General features: G+C 36.3%; 1 protein-coding gene across 2 annotated transcripts; it reads right to left on the bottom strand.

Annotated features, from left to right (window-relative positions):
- Nucleotides 1–385: 385 nt before the first annotated feature.
- On the bottom strand, nucleotides 386–2,335 carry LOC127253000 (PLASMODESMATA CALLOSE-BINDING PROTEIN 3-like). Of its 2 annotated transcripts, none has more exons than XM_051277395.1 (3): nucleotides 1,819–2,332; nucleotides 1,324–1,357; nucleotides 386–820 (listed from the first exon to the last, which is right to left on the bottom strand). In XM_051277395.1, the coding sequence occupies exons 1-3, from the start codon at nucleotides 2,114–2,116 to the stop codon at nucleotides 580–582; spliced, it is 573 nt and encodes a 190-aa protein (XP_051133352.1). In that variant the 5' UTR covers nucleotides 2,117–2,332; the 3' UTR covers nucleotides 386–579. The 2 variants fall into 2 exon arrangements, with proteins under 2 accessions (XP_051133352.1, XP_051133353.1); XM_051277396.1 differs by having other exon boundaries at nucleotides 592–791; nucleotides 1,819–2,335.
- Between the last annotated feature and the right edge of the window lie 15,166 nt (nucleotides 2,336–17,501).

Raw genomic sequence — 17,501 nt, 5'->3', positions numbered from 1 at the left:
ATGTATATAGACAGAGTATTAAATCAATATTTGAAGGGTGTATTTACTTGGTACGATAGGATTACCGTGTATTGTTTTAATAGATTATATAATCATATGATAAAATAATTTAATATTTGCTATAATGAATTATTGTATAAGATTACTAATTTTGCCTAAAATAACTTTAAATAAATGACAAAGTTAATTTTAAGTTAGGAATTAATGATATATAAAATGGTCTTTTTACATTTATTATACTTAGTATTATTTAATACTACATATAGGAAAAGAATTAATAATCCTTTATTACAACATTATTATTTCAAACTTTACTTAATCCCGAATTATAATAATACATAATAAACACACGATTAGGTTGTATAAAATAATATTATCCACTCTAATTATGCAAAGTAAACACACCCGAAGAGTATGGAATGCATGCGTGATGCGCCCAATTCATTTAATCGGCCGTTGTTGTATTACGTGCTTCTTCAAAGCCAAATACAAAAACAAAAACAGAGCCACACCACACCACATTCAAAACTTTAAACACTGTTTCGACGCTAAATCTCCTCACGTCGAACTCTACCTATATTACATGACATTGGCAACGACAACGGGGCATATGAACGCTACGAGGAGCAAGCATGTGTTCAAGATTGCACACTTCGATTCATCTGAAGCATTTGGCGCGCCGGATCCCATGCCCGGGTTTAATATCCCACCTTCATTTCCACCTCCATACAAAGGCTTATGATCAGCAGCAGGCGGCTCTGTAGATGTACTTGGTAGCGCGCTCGAGCCGCCTGATTCAACACTAGTCAAGCCCGCAGTCCTAAAAAATTACTTGTGTCTTTTAACTTGATTTTCATACTATTCATAAAATTTTATATTTTTTTAAAAAAATATTATCTTTTATTTAAATTAGTTTATTCATCTAAAACATTACATATAATATTTATTTATATTAAATCAATATTTATTTTGCAGATAAGTTCAAAAGACTCGAACACGAAACTGAAAGATTATTTCACTAATAATAATAAAGAATAAACAAGAAATGAAATGATGAGTAGGTTCTTGAAGACTCCAGCTTCTTCCATCAAAGAAAAGCAAAATAATAACAATCAATCTATCTATATATGTATAATTGGACTTTATCACAAAGTAATGAACTTTCATTCAACAATAGAGCAAATAGGAAAGGAAAGTCGCATAAAAAGCATAAAATAAAGAAAAAGAAAATTAAAGCAAAGAAGAAAGGCTGCTTTAATTACCCATAACCCACTAATCACAAACCACACATTAATCAAACTCCAAACAACAAAGCAAACGTACCTTGGAGAAGATGGATACACACAAGATCCATAGCCTGGCAAAAAATAAAAATAAAAAATTATAAATATTAATATATATTGTCTAATATATTTTCATATATTCCCTCCGTCCGCCTCTAAGGGTCATATTTGTTTTTTGCGTCATTATACTTAACATTAAAAATATCCTTATGTTTGTATAATTTTTTGTACAAATGTCATTCTATTAGTATTATAAGATATTAATGAAAGTATTTTTGTAATTTTTTTTCTTAATTTGTACTACGTTTTGGTATAATAATTAATGTTCAAATATCAACACGTAAAAAGTAAATGAGACCCTTAGAGAGAGACGAATGTAGTATTACTTATAGTATTTTCATGCACTGATTATTACAATCAATCAGCAGCATAGTACCGATAAATCCTCAATCAACACTCTAACAAAAACACAGTAAATTAGAATTAAAAAAATCCAAAACTTGTCGGAATTAAAGATATGAAAGGATGCACAAACTTGGGTCAGTTGTGGCAATGGTGGCCGTGCCGCCGAAGAAGCAGGTTCCGGGGGCGCGAGCCTTGCGCTGATAATAGCTGTTGAAGGCATAGGAGGCGTGGGCCTGTACGGTGTTGGGCAAGTGGCAAAGTCCGGTGGATCGGAGGGGGGCGCAATCGGCTCCGGCGCTGCATGCGTAGTCTAGAGCAGCTTGCAGGCGCTGGTCGCTCGCCTCGCTCCTCACGACGCACCATGTGGCCGAGACCGAGGGAGTTTCGACGGCGGCAGAGAGCAAGAGTAGCAAGGCTACTAGTGCCATATAGCTAGGCTGCTGCTGCTGCTGCTGATATTGTTGAGAGTGAGACAATTAATTTAAGTTGGGGATGAGGAGAAAGCAATGGACAATGAAAGAATACGAGTGTGGATGCTTTCTTTTCTTTTCATTTGTTTTTATTTTTGTTTTTACTTTTTACTAGATTTGGCTGGTTCAAAGTAATGTCTGTAATATCTTTGCTTTGATTAGTTCTAGGTTTATCTTTTTATTTAAATAGAAGTATGTATGCCCACCGTGGTATCTTCTAAATTTAGTTCGATTAACCAAAATGGTACTGAAGTTGTGGACATGCTTTTTCTTTTTTCACTTCAAGAAAAAATCATTTTTGTAATAAAATATTTTTGTCTCTAAATCTACTTTTTTCCGTTACTAATGACATTAGAGACGGAATTAGAAATGAAATTACGTTAGCTACGTGAACTTTAGGGACGAAATTTTGTTACAAATATATTATTTTTTTTGTAGTGAATTTATTGCAACTCACTCCATTGAGCACTCCTCGTATATAAAAATGGAATTATATTTATAATCCTCCCTCCGTCCCAAAGCAATAGAAATATTTGTGATTGGCACGTGAATTAAAAAATAATAGTATTATATTGATATAGAGTGTAAAATTGTTTTAAAAGATCAAAATGTTCCTACTTTATGTAATTATTGTGAAAAAAATGAGAATAATTTTGTAAAAAAGTGGGGAGCTTGTTACCAAAAATAGAAATAGAGCTATTGTTTTGAGACAGACAAAAATGGCAAAATGAAACTATTATTTTGAAACGGAGAGTATATAGTCATGTTGGTGTTGTGACGAATTCATTATCTAATATCATGGCAGTGGCGGAATCAACCCCTAAATTTTGGAGGGGAGGCTGAATGTCAATTTACTACTATCGGTTCAACACAATATTCTTTGATTTTTATAATACAACATAAATAACAGGTGAAGATAAAACCACACATATTTCTTTTACTAAAAAATCAAAATATTGGAGTTCATCCGTGCTCGCAAGTATATTTACCACTGAGTCATGGGTTCAAACTTAGGCGTTCTTTAATAAAATAGTTTTAAGTCTTTTGATGCAAATAAATATGAATTTGGTAATTGCTACAGAAAAATTACTATTTTTATAATTATATTATCATGGGTTCAAACTTTTAATTTTGCTATACGATGTACAATATTTTTTATGTTATCTTGAGGTGGGTCCAAGAACTCCAACAATACATAGCAATCTTAAAGACTTTAGACAGATGCTCACAATAATTTTGCAAACTCTACTGAGGATGGGGAAGAGGAAGAAGATGACAATAATAACCATTTTTCCTCATCCTTCCACAATTCTATTGTCATAAATCTATCATTTTTTTATATATTTATGTCGCTTTATGTTCATGCTCGAAATTAAACAAAATCCATACGATTCATCTAAAGCAATCCAACGAATGAAACTCATAACTTTCCTATAATGTATGATGTTTTTGTGGCTATCTCAATTTGTCCATCAACATTATATAGTGAAAGAAAAAACTTTTGATCTTTAATCGAAAAATATTTTTTTGTTTGGCCATTTCTATTCGTTCATCAACATCACGCTTAACATCAAATAAATTAGATAGTGAAAATTATTTAAGATAATGTACAAACAACAAAATGCTTAAAAAATCGCATAAAATAGAAAGTTTTATTTTAAGAAATAATTAAATAAAAGCTCACACAATTAAAAAACTATATATATATATATATAGTAAGTGAACTAGAAATTAACTAGTTCCATTAGTTCTTTCATCGATCGGTAAATTTTCAGTTGAATCTAATAGTCTGTTGGAGTCGAAAATTTAAACCCATGAAAACAATCATGAGTTTATTTCATACCCACCATCTCATCTCCTATGGGACTTCACATCGAATCTTACTTGATATTTTTTATAGTAGTTTTCGCGATCACGTCTCCACCACAAGCCTGGCCAGGGCCTATTCTTAAAAGGGGCTCACATGACTCTCTAATATATTTACATATATATTTGTGAACAAAAAATTGTATTATTTTTAATAAACACAAAATTTATACAAATTATATTTGATTTGTTCAAAGTGGGTCATATTCTCTAAATGGGTCATTTGATTCTCCTTCCGGGTCGATTTGTTTTCCAACTTGGTTTTCTATGGTTTCTTTGATCCGAAGAGATTTGGTCTTTGGTTTGATTTTGCCGAACTTTGAAGAGCTTTGGTCTCCGTGCAGACGATTTGATCGTCGGGTTTGGATTTGATGTCCTCTTTGGACGATCCGAGGCTTTGATCTTTGATTTGGTTTTGCCGCCTTTTGGAGGGCTTTGATCTCCGTGTTGGCAATTTGATCTTCAGATCTGGATTTGATGTCTTCTTTAGACGATCCGAGACTTTGATATTTGCTTTGGCTTTGGCGCTTTTGGAGGACTTTGGTCTCCGTTAGGCGATTTGATCATCGTCTTTGGATTTGTTGTCTTCTTTAGACGATCCGCAACTTTGATTTTTGGTCTGCCTTTTCGCCTTTTGGAGAGCTTCGGTCTCTGTGTGGGCGATTTGATCATCGGCTTTGGATTTGATGTCTTCTTTGGACGATCCGCAGCTTTGATATTTGGTTTGGTTTTGTTGCCTTTTGGAGAGCTTTGGTCTCTGTGTGAGCGGTTTGAACATTGGCTTTGGATTTGATGTCTTCTTTGGGCGATCCGCGGCTTTGATCTTTGGTTTAGCTTTGCTGCTTTTGGAGGACTTTGGTCTCCGTGTGGGCGATTTGATCATCGGTTTTGGATTTGATGTCTTCTTTAGACGATCCGAGACTTTGATATTTGGTTTGGTTTTGTCGCCTTTTGGAGGGCTTTGGTCTCCATGTTGGCGATTTGATCGTTGGCTTTGGATTTGATGTCGTCTTTAGACGATCCGCAACTTTGATATTTGGTTTAGCTTTGCCGCCGTTCGGAGGGCTTTGGTCTCCGTGTGGGCGGTTTGATCATTGGCTTTGGATTTTGTGACTTCTTTGGACGATCTGCAGCTTTGATCTTTGAGGAGGTGGATTTGGTGCTTCATAACGCTTTTGGCGGCGTGTCCCTTTGACTTTTAGATCGAAGAGGGCTGAGTTGTTGCTTTGGTGAGTAACGCGATGAACACCTCGAAACTTTTGGATGAATTTTGGATGCTCTTCTTTGGCTTTGATGGACTCTTCAATAGCTTTTGGAGCTTTGATCCTTGAAGAGGTGGATTTGGTGCTCTATAACACTTTTGGCGGCGTGTCCCTTTGACTTTTGGATCGAAGAGGGCCTAGTTGATAATTTGTTAAAGAACGCGATGAACATCTTGAAGCTTTGAGAGGAACTTTGGAGACCTTCCCTTGGCTTTGACGAATTCCTCAACGGCTTTGAGAGCTTTGATCTTTGAAGAGGTGGATTTTGTGCTCCATAACGCTTTTGGCGGCGTGTCCCTTTGACTTTTGGATCGAAGAGGGCCTAGTTGATGCTTTGTTGAAGAACGCGATAAACACCTCGAAGATTTGAGAGAAACTTTGAAGACCATCCCTTGACGAATTCCTCGACGGCTTTGAGAGCTTTGATCCTTCATCCGGCTTGGACATACGACGAAGAACGTTAACTTCATCGATTCGTCAACCAATATTAGATCATTTGTCCAAATTAGTGACTTTCGACGAAGAACGCTTCGAAGGACACGAAGAACATGAAGAACAATACAGAGAGAGTGTAGAGACTTACCCCTTTGCTTGAATCCTCGATGCAACTTCGGTGTGTCAAATGGACTGGCCATGGCTCTTATTTATATGGGATGGGTGGCTTCGGCTTCCTTTTTTAATGGTGCCACGTGGCGCGTTTTGATTGGCCAATAGAAAAATTTTATAATCTTTCATTTTCCATCAGATGCTCTTTTTAATTTTTGACTTGATTTGATTCTGCACCTTCCTTTCTCACCAAGATCTTTATATCATTGCCTTTTTTCGGAAGATATTAATTTATATACTTCATTTATTGACAAGATTAATTTATTTTGCTGCCAAATTTATTATGACTCTATTTATGCACGTAATATTTGTACGATATCTTCTATTTTAAGCAGATTTTTGTATTAATGATTGATATTTATTGTACAAAAATTAACATATGTGCATAATTAAATACCATATATTTATTTTATTAAAATTTTATTTTCTTTCAAAATACATGATATTTAATTGATTTTATACATATTTTTAGTGTCTATAATAATATTATTAATAATTTTAGGTGTGTTTAGTTGTGATATTTTGATTTTGAGTTTTAATTTTAAATAGTAAAATTTAAATTCAAAATAGTTTTTTGATATGATTTAAATATGTATTAACGTGATGTTTTGAATGTAATACTTCCTCCGTCCCATAACAAAGTATCCATTTTTCCATTTTAGTCCGTATCATAACAAAATATCAATTTCCTTTATTAATAACTGTACTATCTACCTAACATTACAAATACCCTTACAACTTACAATATATTACACAAATGTCATTACCTTTGTATCACAAATACTAATAAGGTTATTTTAGTCATTTCTATTTTATTCCTACTATATCCCAATATAATACTAATATTTCTAAAACTATATGCAAAAAAGTAAATGGATATTTCTTTATGGGAAGGAGGGAGTATTAAATTTTAGTGTAATATAATAAATGAAAAATAAGTGTTTGATCTAATATTATAAAAAAAAAAAAAAAAAGTGAATAATAATATCATTACAAAATCACTCGAAGTAAATATATAGGCTTTGTTCACCAAACTATTTTTGAATGATATAATTTTATATAAATATTATAAAAAATATATAATATATATACATTAACACAATATATATACTCTATATATTTTATTTACTCACAAAGAGTCAATAATTCAAGGTAATATTATTTTTTTTAATTACTGACATTATTCTTCATATTTAATACTCTTTTCGTCCCATAACAAAATATTCATTTTTCTATTTTGGTCTGTCCCATAATAAGGTATCCATTTCCTTTTTTAGTAAATGTACTATTTATCTAATATTACAAATACCCTTACAACTTCCAATATATTAACAAATACCATTACATTTATATCACACAATACTAATAAGGTCATTTTAATCATTTTTACTTTATTTCTACTATATCCTAATATAATACTAATATTTCTAAAACTCCGTACAAAAAACAAATAGATACATAGTTATGAGATGGAGGAAGTATATAAAACAATATATATTCATCAAAAAAATTACAAACTGAAGACCCTCGGTACTCTCTCATTGTATCTTATTAGTGTGATCTTTTTTGGGCTTGCAATTTAAGGAGTATTAAAATTATATATAGTTAATTAATTTGGAGTAAAAATTATTTTTGGTCCCATTCAATATCATAATTATCAATTTTGGTCTCATTCAAAAAAAAATTATTAATTTTGGTTTCACTCAAATGAAAATTTATCAATTTTAGTCCCAAGATGGTTGACTGGGACTGAACACGGCACACGGCCGTGTTGGATGACTCAGAAGGTGACTGGGCATCCCAGGCAGCCAACACGGGGTTTCAACACGGCCGTGTTGATTACCTTGCACTTCTGAACATGGCCGTATTCATGCACGTGTTCTGAACACAGCCATGTTCCTGCCCATGTTCTCAATACAGTCATGTTTTAGGCCATGTTCTCAACACAACCGCGTTCTAGGTCATGTTCACGACCATGTTTTCAATATAATCATATTGTAGGTCATATATATTATTATTTTTACTTTTTTGTTAAAATTATTTAATATATATATTTATAATTCAACAAAAATATTTTTTTACAATTATTTTATAATATAAAAACAATCAATTTTTAATATTTTAAAATAATATAAAAATAATAATATATTAATATATATTTTTAATAATCATCATTATATATATTTTTAAAAATTTATAGTAAAAATTTTAAAATATTATTTTAAATTAACTATTTTTATAAATTATAAATTAAATTTATTATTCAAAATAATATTTTAAAATAATACTTCATCCGAGTCACTGTAGACACGAGAATTTAGGATAAGTATAATTAGTAGATAATTAAAAATGTATTAGTGAAAATAATTATCATATAATATAAATAATTATAAATTAAAATTAAGATAACTCATTAGTTTAATTAAAATTAAAAAAAAAGTGACATGGGATATGGGACGGACAGAAACGACAATGTGGACATAATAAGTGATTTGAGTGCTAGTGTGCTAGTAACTATAAAATTTAGTTATATTTTTTATTTAAATTATTAATTTAAAATAAAATATGACTAATTTACTGGAACTAAAAAAAAAAAAAAAGGATTAATTTCATTGGATGGAGGGAGTATTTAAGGTTTTAAATGAAATAAATAAAAAATTTGTTTCTCTTTAAAATAAATTATATTGATGTTTGATTTATTTTTTCAATTTACTTTTTAATTATGTGTTTATTTGTATTTTTGCAGTTTAATTTTGTAATATCTATAGTTTTAGATATATTTCATTGTGAGGTACTAAAAATTGAAAAAGTATTAGATAATACTCTTTTGGTTCTAATTATAATGTTCATGTTATTGTACACACGAAAATTTAGAATATATATAATTTATAAATAATTAAGAATTTATTAGTAAAAATAATTATCTTATACTATAAATAATTATATATTAATATTAAAATTATTGATTAGTCTAATTAAAATTAAATATATATATATAACATAAAAAATTTAAATAAAAATTAAAATGTGTAATTATTTTTCATAATAAAAAGTAATATGAGATGTGGAATTGAAAAAAACAAAAATATGAAAACAAAATTACTTTTATTTAATTATAAATATAGGTTTAATATCCTATGGGATATATATATATTTTTTAATATATTTAAAAAATTGTATATTCTAAAACTCGTTTTTAGTACAATTTTATTTTCTTCTCCTCAAAAAATCAAATAATATAGTACTTATATTAATTTAATATATTATATTACATGGACTAACTATTTATATTTCATTAGATAGTTTTTTTTTTTTATATATATATTTCAAATTAATATTCTCAAGATTTACAAAAATATCCTAGAATACAATAAAGCAAACTATTTATACAATAAAATATCCTTCCCCCTTTTCTATTTTGTTTGGCGATTTTTTATCTTTTATTTTTTATATTTAAATATATATAGCATAAAAACAATAAATATAGTGAAAAAAATTAAAAAAATTTAAATATAAAAAGCTTTTTGTAATAAAAATTATTGTATTTATAACTTTAGAAAAATACGAAAAATAAATATTTATAATATATAAATATTAGAGTATTATAATTTGTTATTTTGAAACATTTTAAAATATAGTCATAAGATAAATAAATATTATCTAGAAATAATTACACATGTATCTTATATATGTATAAATATATTTTATTATTTTATAAGTTTGAAAATTAGGCCCTTTGTCTCGACTTCTGGTTCCGCCCATGTTCATATGTCATATAGAAGCTATATTAAATCGATAGTTGATATGGCCTGAAAGTATGACTAAATGTTTGGCTATTCATATTTTAGTTGATGGTGTCTATTCAGTAGAGTATAATTATACATTTCAGTTTTTACGAAATATTTTGATGTAATGTTGTTGGGCCATTTCAGTTTTTACGAAATATTTTGATGTAATGTTGTTGGGCCAAAAAAGTTGTTAGATGCTGTTTTTTCAACAATAAAAAAATAAAATTCGAAAATAGGAAATTATTTTTGAATTTGATATAATTAGTGCCTGAGATTAGGAATCTCTAAACACTGTACGGTACATAAGTAAAACTGGAAAATAAATGCTACAGACTGAAAATTAAAGGATGATCCCCGAATCACTTTGCTGTTGTTTGAGGATGATTGAAGATTCTCTGCCAGTTGCTGAACCCAATCCTTTAATATTCCTTAGAAACAGTACCTGGAACCGTCGCCCGAACGGTTACAACGTTTCCTCTCAACCGTTTACTAATTCTTCTTTTGCTGACACGTGTTCTCAACCGTCTTACCAACTGCATCACCCAACCGACTAAACTACGGCTCTCACCCGATCTCCGCAACATCCGACCTCCACAGTGGCCGATTTGCTCGTCCAACTGCGGATCAACCGACTTGCCTGTCCGACCGCAGACCAATCGACCTGCCTGTCTGACCACGGACCTTCCGACCTATTTGTCCGACCACGGCCCTTCCGACTTGCTTATCCGCCTGCAGATCACCCGACTTGCCTGTCCGACCGCGGACCTTCCGACTTACTTATCCGACCGCAAACCAACCGACCTGCCTGTCCGACCGCAGACCTTCCGACTTGCGAACCGTCCGACCTGCGGACCATCCGACTTGTGTACCATCCGACCTGTAGACTGTCTGACTTGCAGACCATCCGACTTATGGACCATCCGACCTGTGGACTGTCCGACTCGCAGACTATCCGACTTGCGGACCATCCGACCTACGAACCATCCGACTTGTGGACCATCCGACTTGCCTATTTCCTTAGAAGGACGTCTGGTTCAACCCATTATCTTGAAGCACCCCTTAATTAATCTAGCGGACTCCATTACAGGCCCATATCTCCTTCTAACTTGAGCCTTTTAACCTAATTATAAAATTCATACGTAACAAAAGTAAAATAAAACGAAGAGAGTTCAAGTTTATCAAGAGGAGAAGAAACCAAAAAAGTAAAATATTTTGATGTTATTGTTACGGTGGATGACAATAGCCCAATTGTGATTGAAAAACTCATTCAGTGGAAAAAAAGAGTTTGAGGTTGAGGGACTATTGCATCGAAGAAAAGGGTTACGGTTGTTATTAAGAAGTAAGAGAGCTTAATTGATGACGCATTAAACAAGCAATAATGCTCCGATTTCAGAGTGTATAACAATAATATTATTATAACAAATAAATATTCTGATAATATTAATGGGATCAAAAAAATCATACTGCCTCCGTCCCAAAAGAAGTGTCTTGTTGAGAGTTGGCACGGGAATTAAGGAATAATAGTATTTAATTAAAAGTGGGTATAAAATAGAATGTAAAAGACTAAAATATCCTTACTTTTTGAAGGATTTTAAAAAGTAGGTTAGAATAATAATTATGGGTAGTTTGGAAAAATATGAATAATTTTGTTATAAAGTGGGGACCACGGTTACTAAATAAGAAAACAGGACAATTATTTTAGGACGGACAAAAATGGGAAAACAAGACAACTCTTTTGCGACGGAGGGAGTATTATGGAATATATTTTATTTCTATTTTGTATATTGATTATGATTAATTTTTTTTAATAGACAAATATCGATAAAAATAAATATAAAATATAATATATTTAATAATAATAATAATAATAATAATAATAATAATAATAATTGTTGCTATTTATTTTTCCTATTGGATTTTGGTTGACGTTTGCAGACTGTCTGGACATCGAATGAGCTGCAACAGGAGATTGGATTATCATGACTTAAGCCTAAAGATTATTAAGGCACACATTATTATTTTCTTAGAAGTCTGTTTGTGGTGACGGTGGACCCAAAATCGAGACGTGTAACAGATTGGTGAAAAATCTATGGAGGGAATCTAAGTTTGTTATAACTAATTTTGTAGTGGAGCAAATTATATTGTTAAGGGCATATTCTGGTAGTTTCTAGTAGAGTATTGAGGAAGAAAAATCAACATTGAGGGTGAGGGATTTGGGGGATAGGTTGAGTACGGGAAATCATCAAGAAATGGGTAAATAGATTTCTTAAGTGTGTAGCTCGATTGTATACATACATCTTGTGCTTCAATGGTTTCAGTAGTGAGTTTCGCCTGGGTTAGAACCCCCTAGATGTAGGCAGGTGTAGCCGAATTGGGTTATCATTTTGTTGTGTTTCTATTGTTCTTCATCACCAGTATATTCATTATCAGTTTGATCACCCAACGAACAACCTGTTGGTGCTGAGGATTTTTATGTGTCGATTTTTTTTAAATTTTGTTGCTGTTGTGTGTGAGTTAATCGTTTTTTGGGGCCAACAATTGGTATCAGAGCTTCCTCTTCACGAATATTACCGAAGAGTGATCCATGATCATGGCAGCGAATGAAGGAACAACATTCGTGATAAGACCTCCATTGCTAGATGAAGACAACTTTTAATATTGGAAAATGAAAACGATGTATTTCATTATGTCAATCAGCGAAGAAGCTTGGGATTCGATTGTTCATGGCTGGACTCCCCCCCAGAAGACCATTATGGTTAATCCGACACGGAAAGGAGATGATAAGGTGGAGACTATCGTTGTGGAAAAGCCTAGGATCGAATTCACTCATGAAGAAAGAGCTTGGTGCAATAATAACTCAAAAGCGATCAATGCCATCATCGGTGGATTGGATCTTTCGCTATTCGAGATTGTGTTTACTTGCACTACCGCTAAGGAGGCTTGGGATACGTTAATTGAAACATTTGAAGGTGACAAGAAGGTTGAGAAATCTAAACTTTAGACGGTTGAAAGAGGGTTCGATCTATTGTTCATGGGGGAAGAGGAATCCATTCTTGAATAGACAAAACGTTTCAAGTATTTTGTAAGTCAAGCACATCTTCTGGGTCTGAAATATGATGAGAAGAAGTTGGTGGACAAACTGATGAGAACATTATCTGAGAAATTTGCTGTGAAAGTCACATCTATGAAGGAGTTGGATAGAATGGATGCTATCTCATTAAATGGGCTGATTGGAATTTTGAAGACTTATGAGATAAACTTTTTGGCATCTAAAGCTCAACACCAAGTTGCTATTACATCTGAAACTGCTGCTGCTGAAGACAGTGATGAAGACAGTGATTGGATTGGATTGGTGGTCGGCTACCTGCGTTGTGATGGCTCCCGCTTCCAACCAGTTGCTAGGGAAACTCCTTCCCCCTCCAGCCCTTGTTTTGGGCTCTCCTCACCCTGCAACTGTCCCAAGGAAGAGACGGGCGGCTCCTGCCGAAGGCCCCAGCGCCCCGAAGAAAAAGAAAAGAGCCGCCCGAACTAAAGCCGCCACGGAGCCAGTGTTCGATCGACAGACGGTAGAGGACTACATGGTGTCCTTACTTATAGATCCTGTCTGGTTGTCTGCCAATGTGCGCCGATATCTCGGTAAGGACTAACCCAATTCCGCCCGGGTCCCCCCCGGTAGCCCCGGTTCTTTTGGCTCCTTCTAAGGCCACGGCCGTCCTCAACCAGGTAATTTCCACATCACTCCACTAATTACCTTTGAGTTATGTTTCTCTAATCACCCCCAATTCATACTACCAGGCCACTCGTGAGATTAACTTCCTCACAAGAGTACCCTTGCTGGCGCCCGCCCGACCAGTAGTGATGCGTTGCGCCGACTTGTCGTTCGCCGACCTGAGCCTTGGAGAACTTGATTCTTTGGCTCAAGTGGCCATCGACTTGCTAGTGCAGACTCCTACTGAGTCCGCGGCGGCCCCGATACTCAGTCGGATGATGGAGAGGATCACCGAACTTCGAGACGAACTACCCTTGATCCGACCTCCATCGTCTGATGCTGCTTTGTCACGACCACCGCCCGACATAGCCGCCATTGAGGCCTCTTTGTCAAAAGCGACAGAAGACCTCAATGAAGCCTCCACTCGGATGAATGAGCTTCAGCATGCGCGATATGCCTTGGCTGCCGAGATTTCCCAGAAGATCAAGGAACTCGAGGGCCTCCAAAAAAGATCTTGGGTGTGTTTACATGTTGGATTTTGGTAATGTTTTACAGTTCTGTTTTGAGACAAAATCCAACAGGAAAACCCTATAAGTCGTATTGATGAAGCTACTCTCACGTAGACTGAAAAGGCTGCCAGATTCCTTTGCAAGAGCAGTTCTTCCCTCGTTAATATTAATTCCCCCACCTAATTTCCAATCTTCACCCTATAATTAACCATTGCAGGTGTCGATTTGAGATCTTGGGGACGACGGAGATCGCACAACCGGGGAAGGAGTTTCGCCATTAACATCTATTTTTTCCGATTTCCCGGCGCATTTCTGGGAAGTCTTCTGCGACACGCCGTGCAACCACCGTTTGCAACTACAAACCAGGTACAAATCCCTTCGCCGTCGATTTTTTAGTTTAGCCGTCAGATCTGTGTTTGTGAGGTTAATTTCTGGTTAAATTTCATATGGAATTTAACAAAAGAAGTCGAGGTCCGTAGGGAATTTCTCGGTTAGGGCTATTTAATTTTGGTATAGATGGTGAGGTGGGTTTGTTCGGTGTGACGGCGATTTTTTCGAAAAGAGATTTAATTTTTGAATTGCTATTACCGTAGATCAACTGAGGGCGTAAAGCCGCACCTTTCGTAGGCACGATGATAGTACATAAGGTTGGTTGTCTTGGAATACATAGAGGGAAATCCCGCTCGCATCTAATGCCGATAGATGTTGACGGCAGCTTCGATTGGGTTGGGGAGTGGTCTCGTAGGTATTACGCGGTCGTATTGTTCCCAGTGCTTATGACTTCGTGAAAGCATTGCCACGGATGGCGGCGTGGGACCAATTACATCCAAACCAAACGAGAGGGAGAGTAGTGCATAGGATTTTAGAGATCATTGCGTAGCTGGAAAATCGGTTCGACGCACTTAAAATTATCCTGGCAACACTCTCCACTGAGTTTTGGTAGGCGGCCATAGGAGTAACCTGAGTGTGTTGCGTCCATGTACATTCCGTAATATTTGTCGTAGTGACGTTGGTTTGGTAGTTGGAAATGAATAAACGTGTGAAGATATTGATGGCAATCGTTGACCCTTCGCGTGATGCAATTCATAACCCCGTATAACATTCACAAGGTACGTAAGCTGGAGCGCATTGTGGCTAACGCGGAAAGCTCGGCGGGAAGCTATACGCCACCGAAGAAGGAAGTGAAAAAACGGAAGGTTAGTTATTACTACGTACCCGCGCAGTCGTTCCACATTAACTTGGTTAATTTACTCTACCTTCTTACATTTTCCATCCGAAGTGTTTGTTATTGGCGTCCTTCGTACCAGAGAATGTCTCGTGGGAGTCGCAGTAGTCAGCCTACAAATGTTGTCCGGGAAAATTGGACCTACGAGCAGGAGAAGACCTTCATGCACATCCTATGGGAGCAATTTCAGGCCGGAAACGTTGCCGGCACGAACTTTGCACCCCCTATATGGACTATGATAAGGGCGGAGTTCATCCTACAAACTAATACACCTTACTCGATAGACCAACTACAAGAGAAGCTAAGAAGGACTAAGGATGCGTACAACAAGCTGAAGAAGCTTGTTGTCCATACAACGGGCCTAGGGTGGGATGCAAGCACTGGGTTGGTCGCAGCTGATGAGGAGCGTAAAGCCGATTGGATTAGGGTAATGAATTTACAATACACATTCCATTCCGGGTTCCTTACAATTTCCACCTTTTCCAATCTGACCCATGTAACTTGGATTAATATCCAGCAAAACCCTAGGTTCCGCCATTTCCTGACCAAACCATTTGTCCATTTGGAGTACTGTCACAAGATGTTTGGCACACAGCCCACGGGGGGGCGGGGGGGGGGGGGGGGAGAGGAAGGAAACTGTAACTTATGGGTTTGAGAGTGCTATGAACGGTCCTAGTGTTGCTGATACCAATGATGTTAGAGGGAGGAGCGGGCGAGGACGTCGTACAAGTGAATCAGATTTTGCAATAGGCTCTGCTGGCACTAGTTCCGTAGATATTGGGTCACCCTCAACAGGGGCCGGACCATCGCGTCGCCCGGTGCGACGCCGGGGGACCTCTTCACAAACTGAGGAGCTGCGGCAGGTTCTTAGCGAGGAGATGACTGTTACCGTAGAAAGGGTGCAAGAGAACACACGATCCATTGTTAGTAGGCGGGAGGAGACTGTGCAACTTGCAAGGGAGGCGCTAAATGCCCTGACTGACGTCCCTGGCCGAGCCATTAGTACGGCTTATATGCATCTCCTGGTACCTGAAGTTCGCGAGTTTTTCTTGCGCTAGACGCCTGAGGGACGCCGTAATTGGGTTATGGAGTTCGCCCCAGGGCTTCCCACTACTCAGGAATGATTGATGTTTGGTTACGTGTTTGTTAGTGCTACAATTTACGTACTTGGATGTGTCCCTGTTAACAACCCGTTACGTTCATTTTCAAAGTTGCAACGTATTGGGACGGATATTTGTCTGTAGGTGCTGCAACATTAGGTTGTACGATGTGTTCTGTAAGACCCCGACACGTTTTCCCCACTATGTGCTATGTGTCGAGACGGGTCTATGAATCTAACTCCGAACCAGTGAAATTTGTCGTTACTTTGTATCGTTGATCCGTTTGTTTACCTGATTTGGGCAGCGTCAATAAAATCTGTGTTCTTGTTCTGTCAATGCGAGTACCTACCATCCAAGTAATTCCTGGGGCTGGGTTTACGTGCAGGAATGTCTTCGAGTAGTAATAGCAGCGGTGACGAGCAGTACGTTGCTGCACTACTGTTAGGCGAGCAGGAGGACGATGATGCAGGCGCACGGGATGACTTAGCCATAGTTACAGCTATAGGGGCTGCCGCAGTGACGTTTCTATGTTTGAACCCACGGCCAGTGCGATGCTACGACTCTGAATTGACCGGGGCTGCATTCACTTACGAGCTGTTTAACGGGCACCCGGTGCGAATAAAGAACTTATTGCGTGTGTCGGCAGACACATTTCTGGATCTCTGTCAGACAGTCATTGATCGGGGATTCCTTAAGGTACATCGGCGACAATACGTTAGAGTGCACGAGCAGGTGGCCATGTTCCTATATACGGTTGCGCACTCGAACCGTCAGCGTTCCACCGTAGAACGATTTCAACATTCAACGAAGACAGTGTGGTAACATGTGGCGAAAGTTGCAGTTGCAATCCGCAAGTTAGCTCATGAATTTATTAAACCAAGTGACATGACGGGAATACCGAAAAGGATCCGAGGGTCCTCCGCGTTCTGGCCTGTGTTCCAGGTAAACGCTTTAAGGAAAATAAAGTGACCTCTCCCGAGTAAGACGATATCGTTCACCTTTTACAATTTTTTGGAGCAGGACTGTGTTGGAGCTCTAGATGGGACACTAATACACGCTTCAATCCCAACTGCTCAGCAGCCACAATTTCGTTCGAGGAAGGGTGATACAGATCAAGCTTGTCTGGCAGTGTGTGACTTCAACATGTGATTGATTTACGTGTTGGCGGTTTCGAAGGAAGTGCTCATGACATTCGAGTGCTTCGCCATGCTATAAACCACCATGGAGACTTCCCATTCCCCCAAGAAGGTGTCCGTAATTTTTAAGTTCTACTAGTTC

The sequence above is a fragment of the Andrographis paniculata genome, unplaced genomic scaffold (genome assembly GCF_009805555.1).
Source record: "Andrographis paniculata isolate CXL003 unplaced genomic scaffold, ASM980555v1 Contig49END, whole genome shotgun sequence".
NCBI lineage: Eukaryota > Viridiplantae > Streptophyta > Magnoliopsida > Lamiales > Acanthaceae > Andrographis > Andrographis paniculata.
This window is presented reverse-complemented; position numbering and strand designations above follow the sequence as displayed.

Excerpts from the sequence above, each read along its gene's own strand:
- LOC127253000 (XM_051277395.1), bottom strand. The coding sequence starts at position 2,116 with ATGGCACTAGTAGCCTTGCTACTCTTGCTCTCTGCCGCCGTCGAAACT. Across the intron at positions 1,358-1,818 it reads CATTGCCACAACTGACCCAA|GCTATGGATCTTGTGTGTAT; the intron begins GTTTGTGCATCC and ends ATTTTTTGCCAG. Across the intron at positions 821-1,323 it reads GTGTATCCATCTTCTCCAAG|GACTGCGGGCTTGACTAGTG; the intron begins GTACGTTTGCTT and ends GTAATTTTTTAG.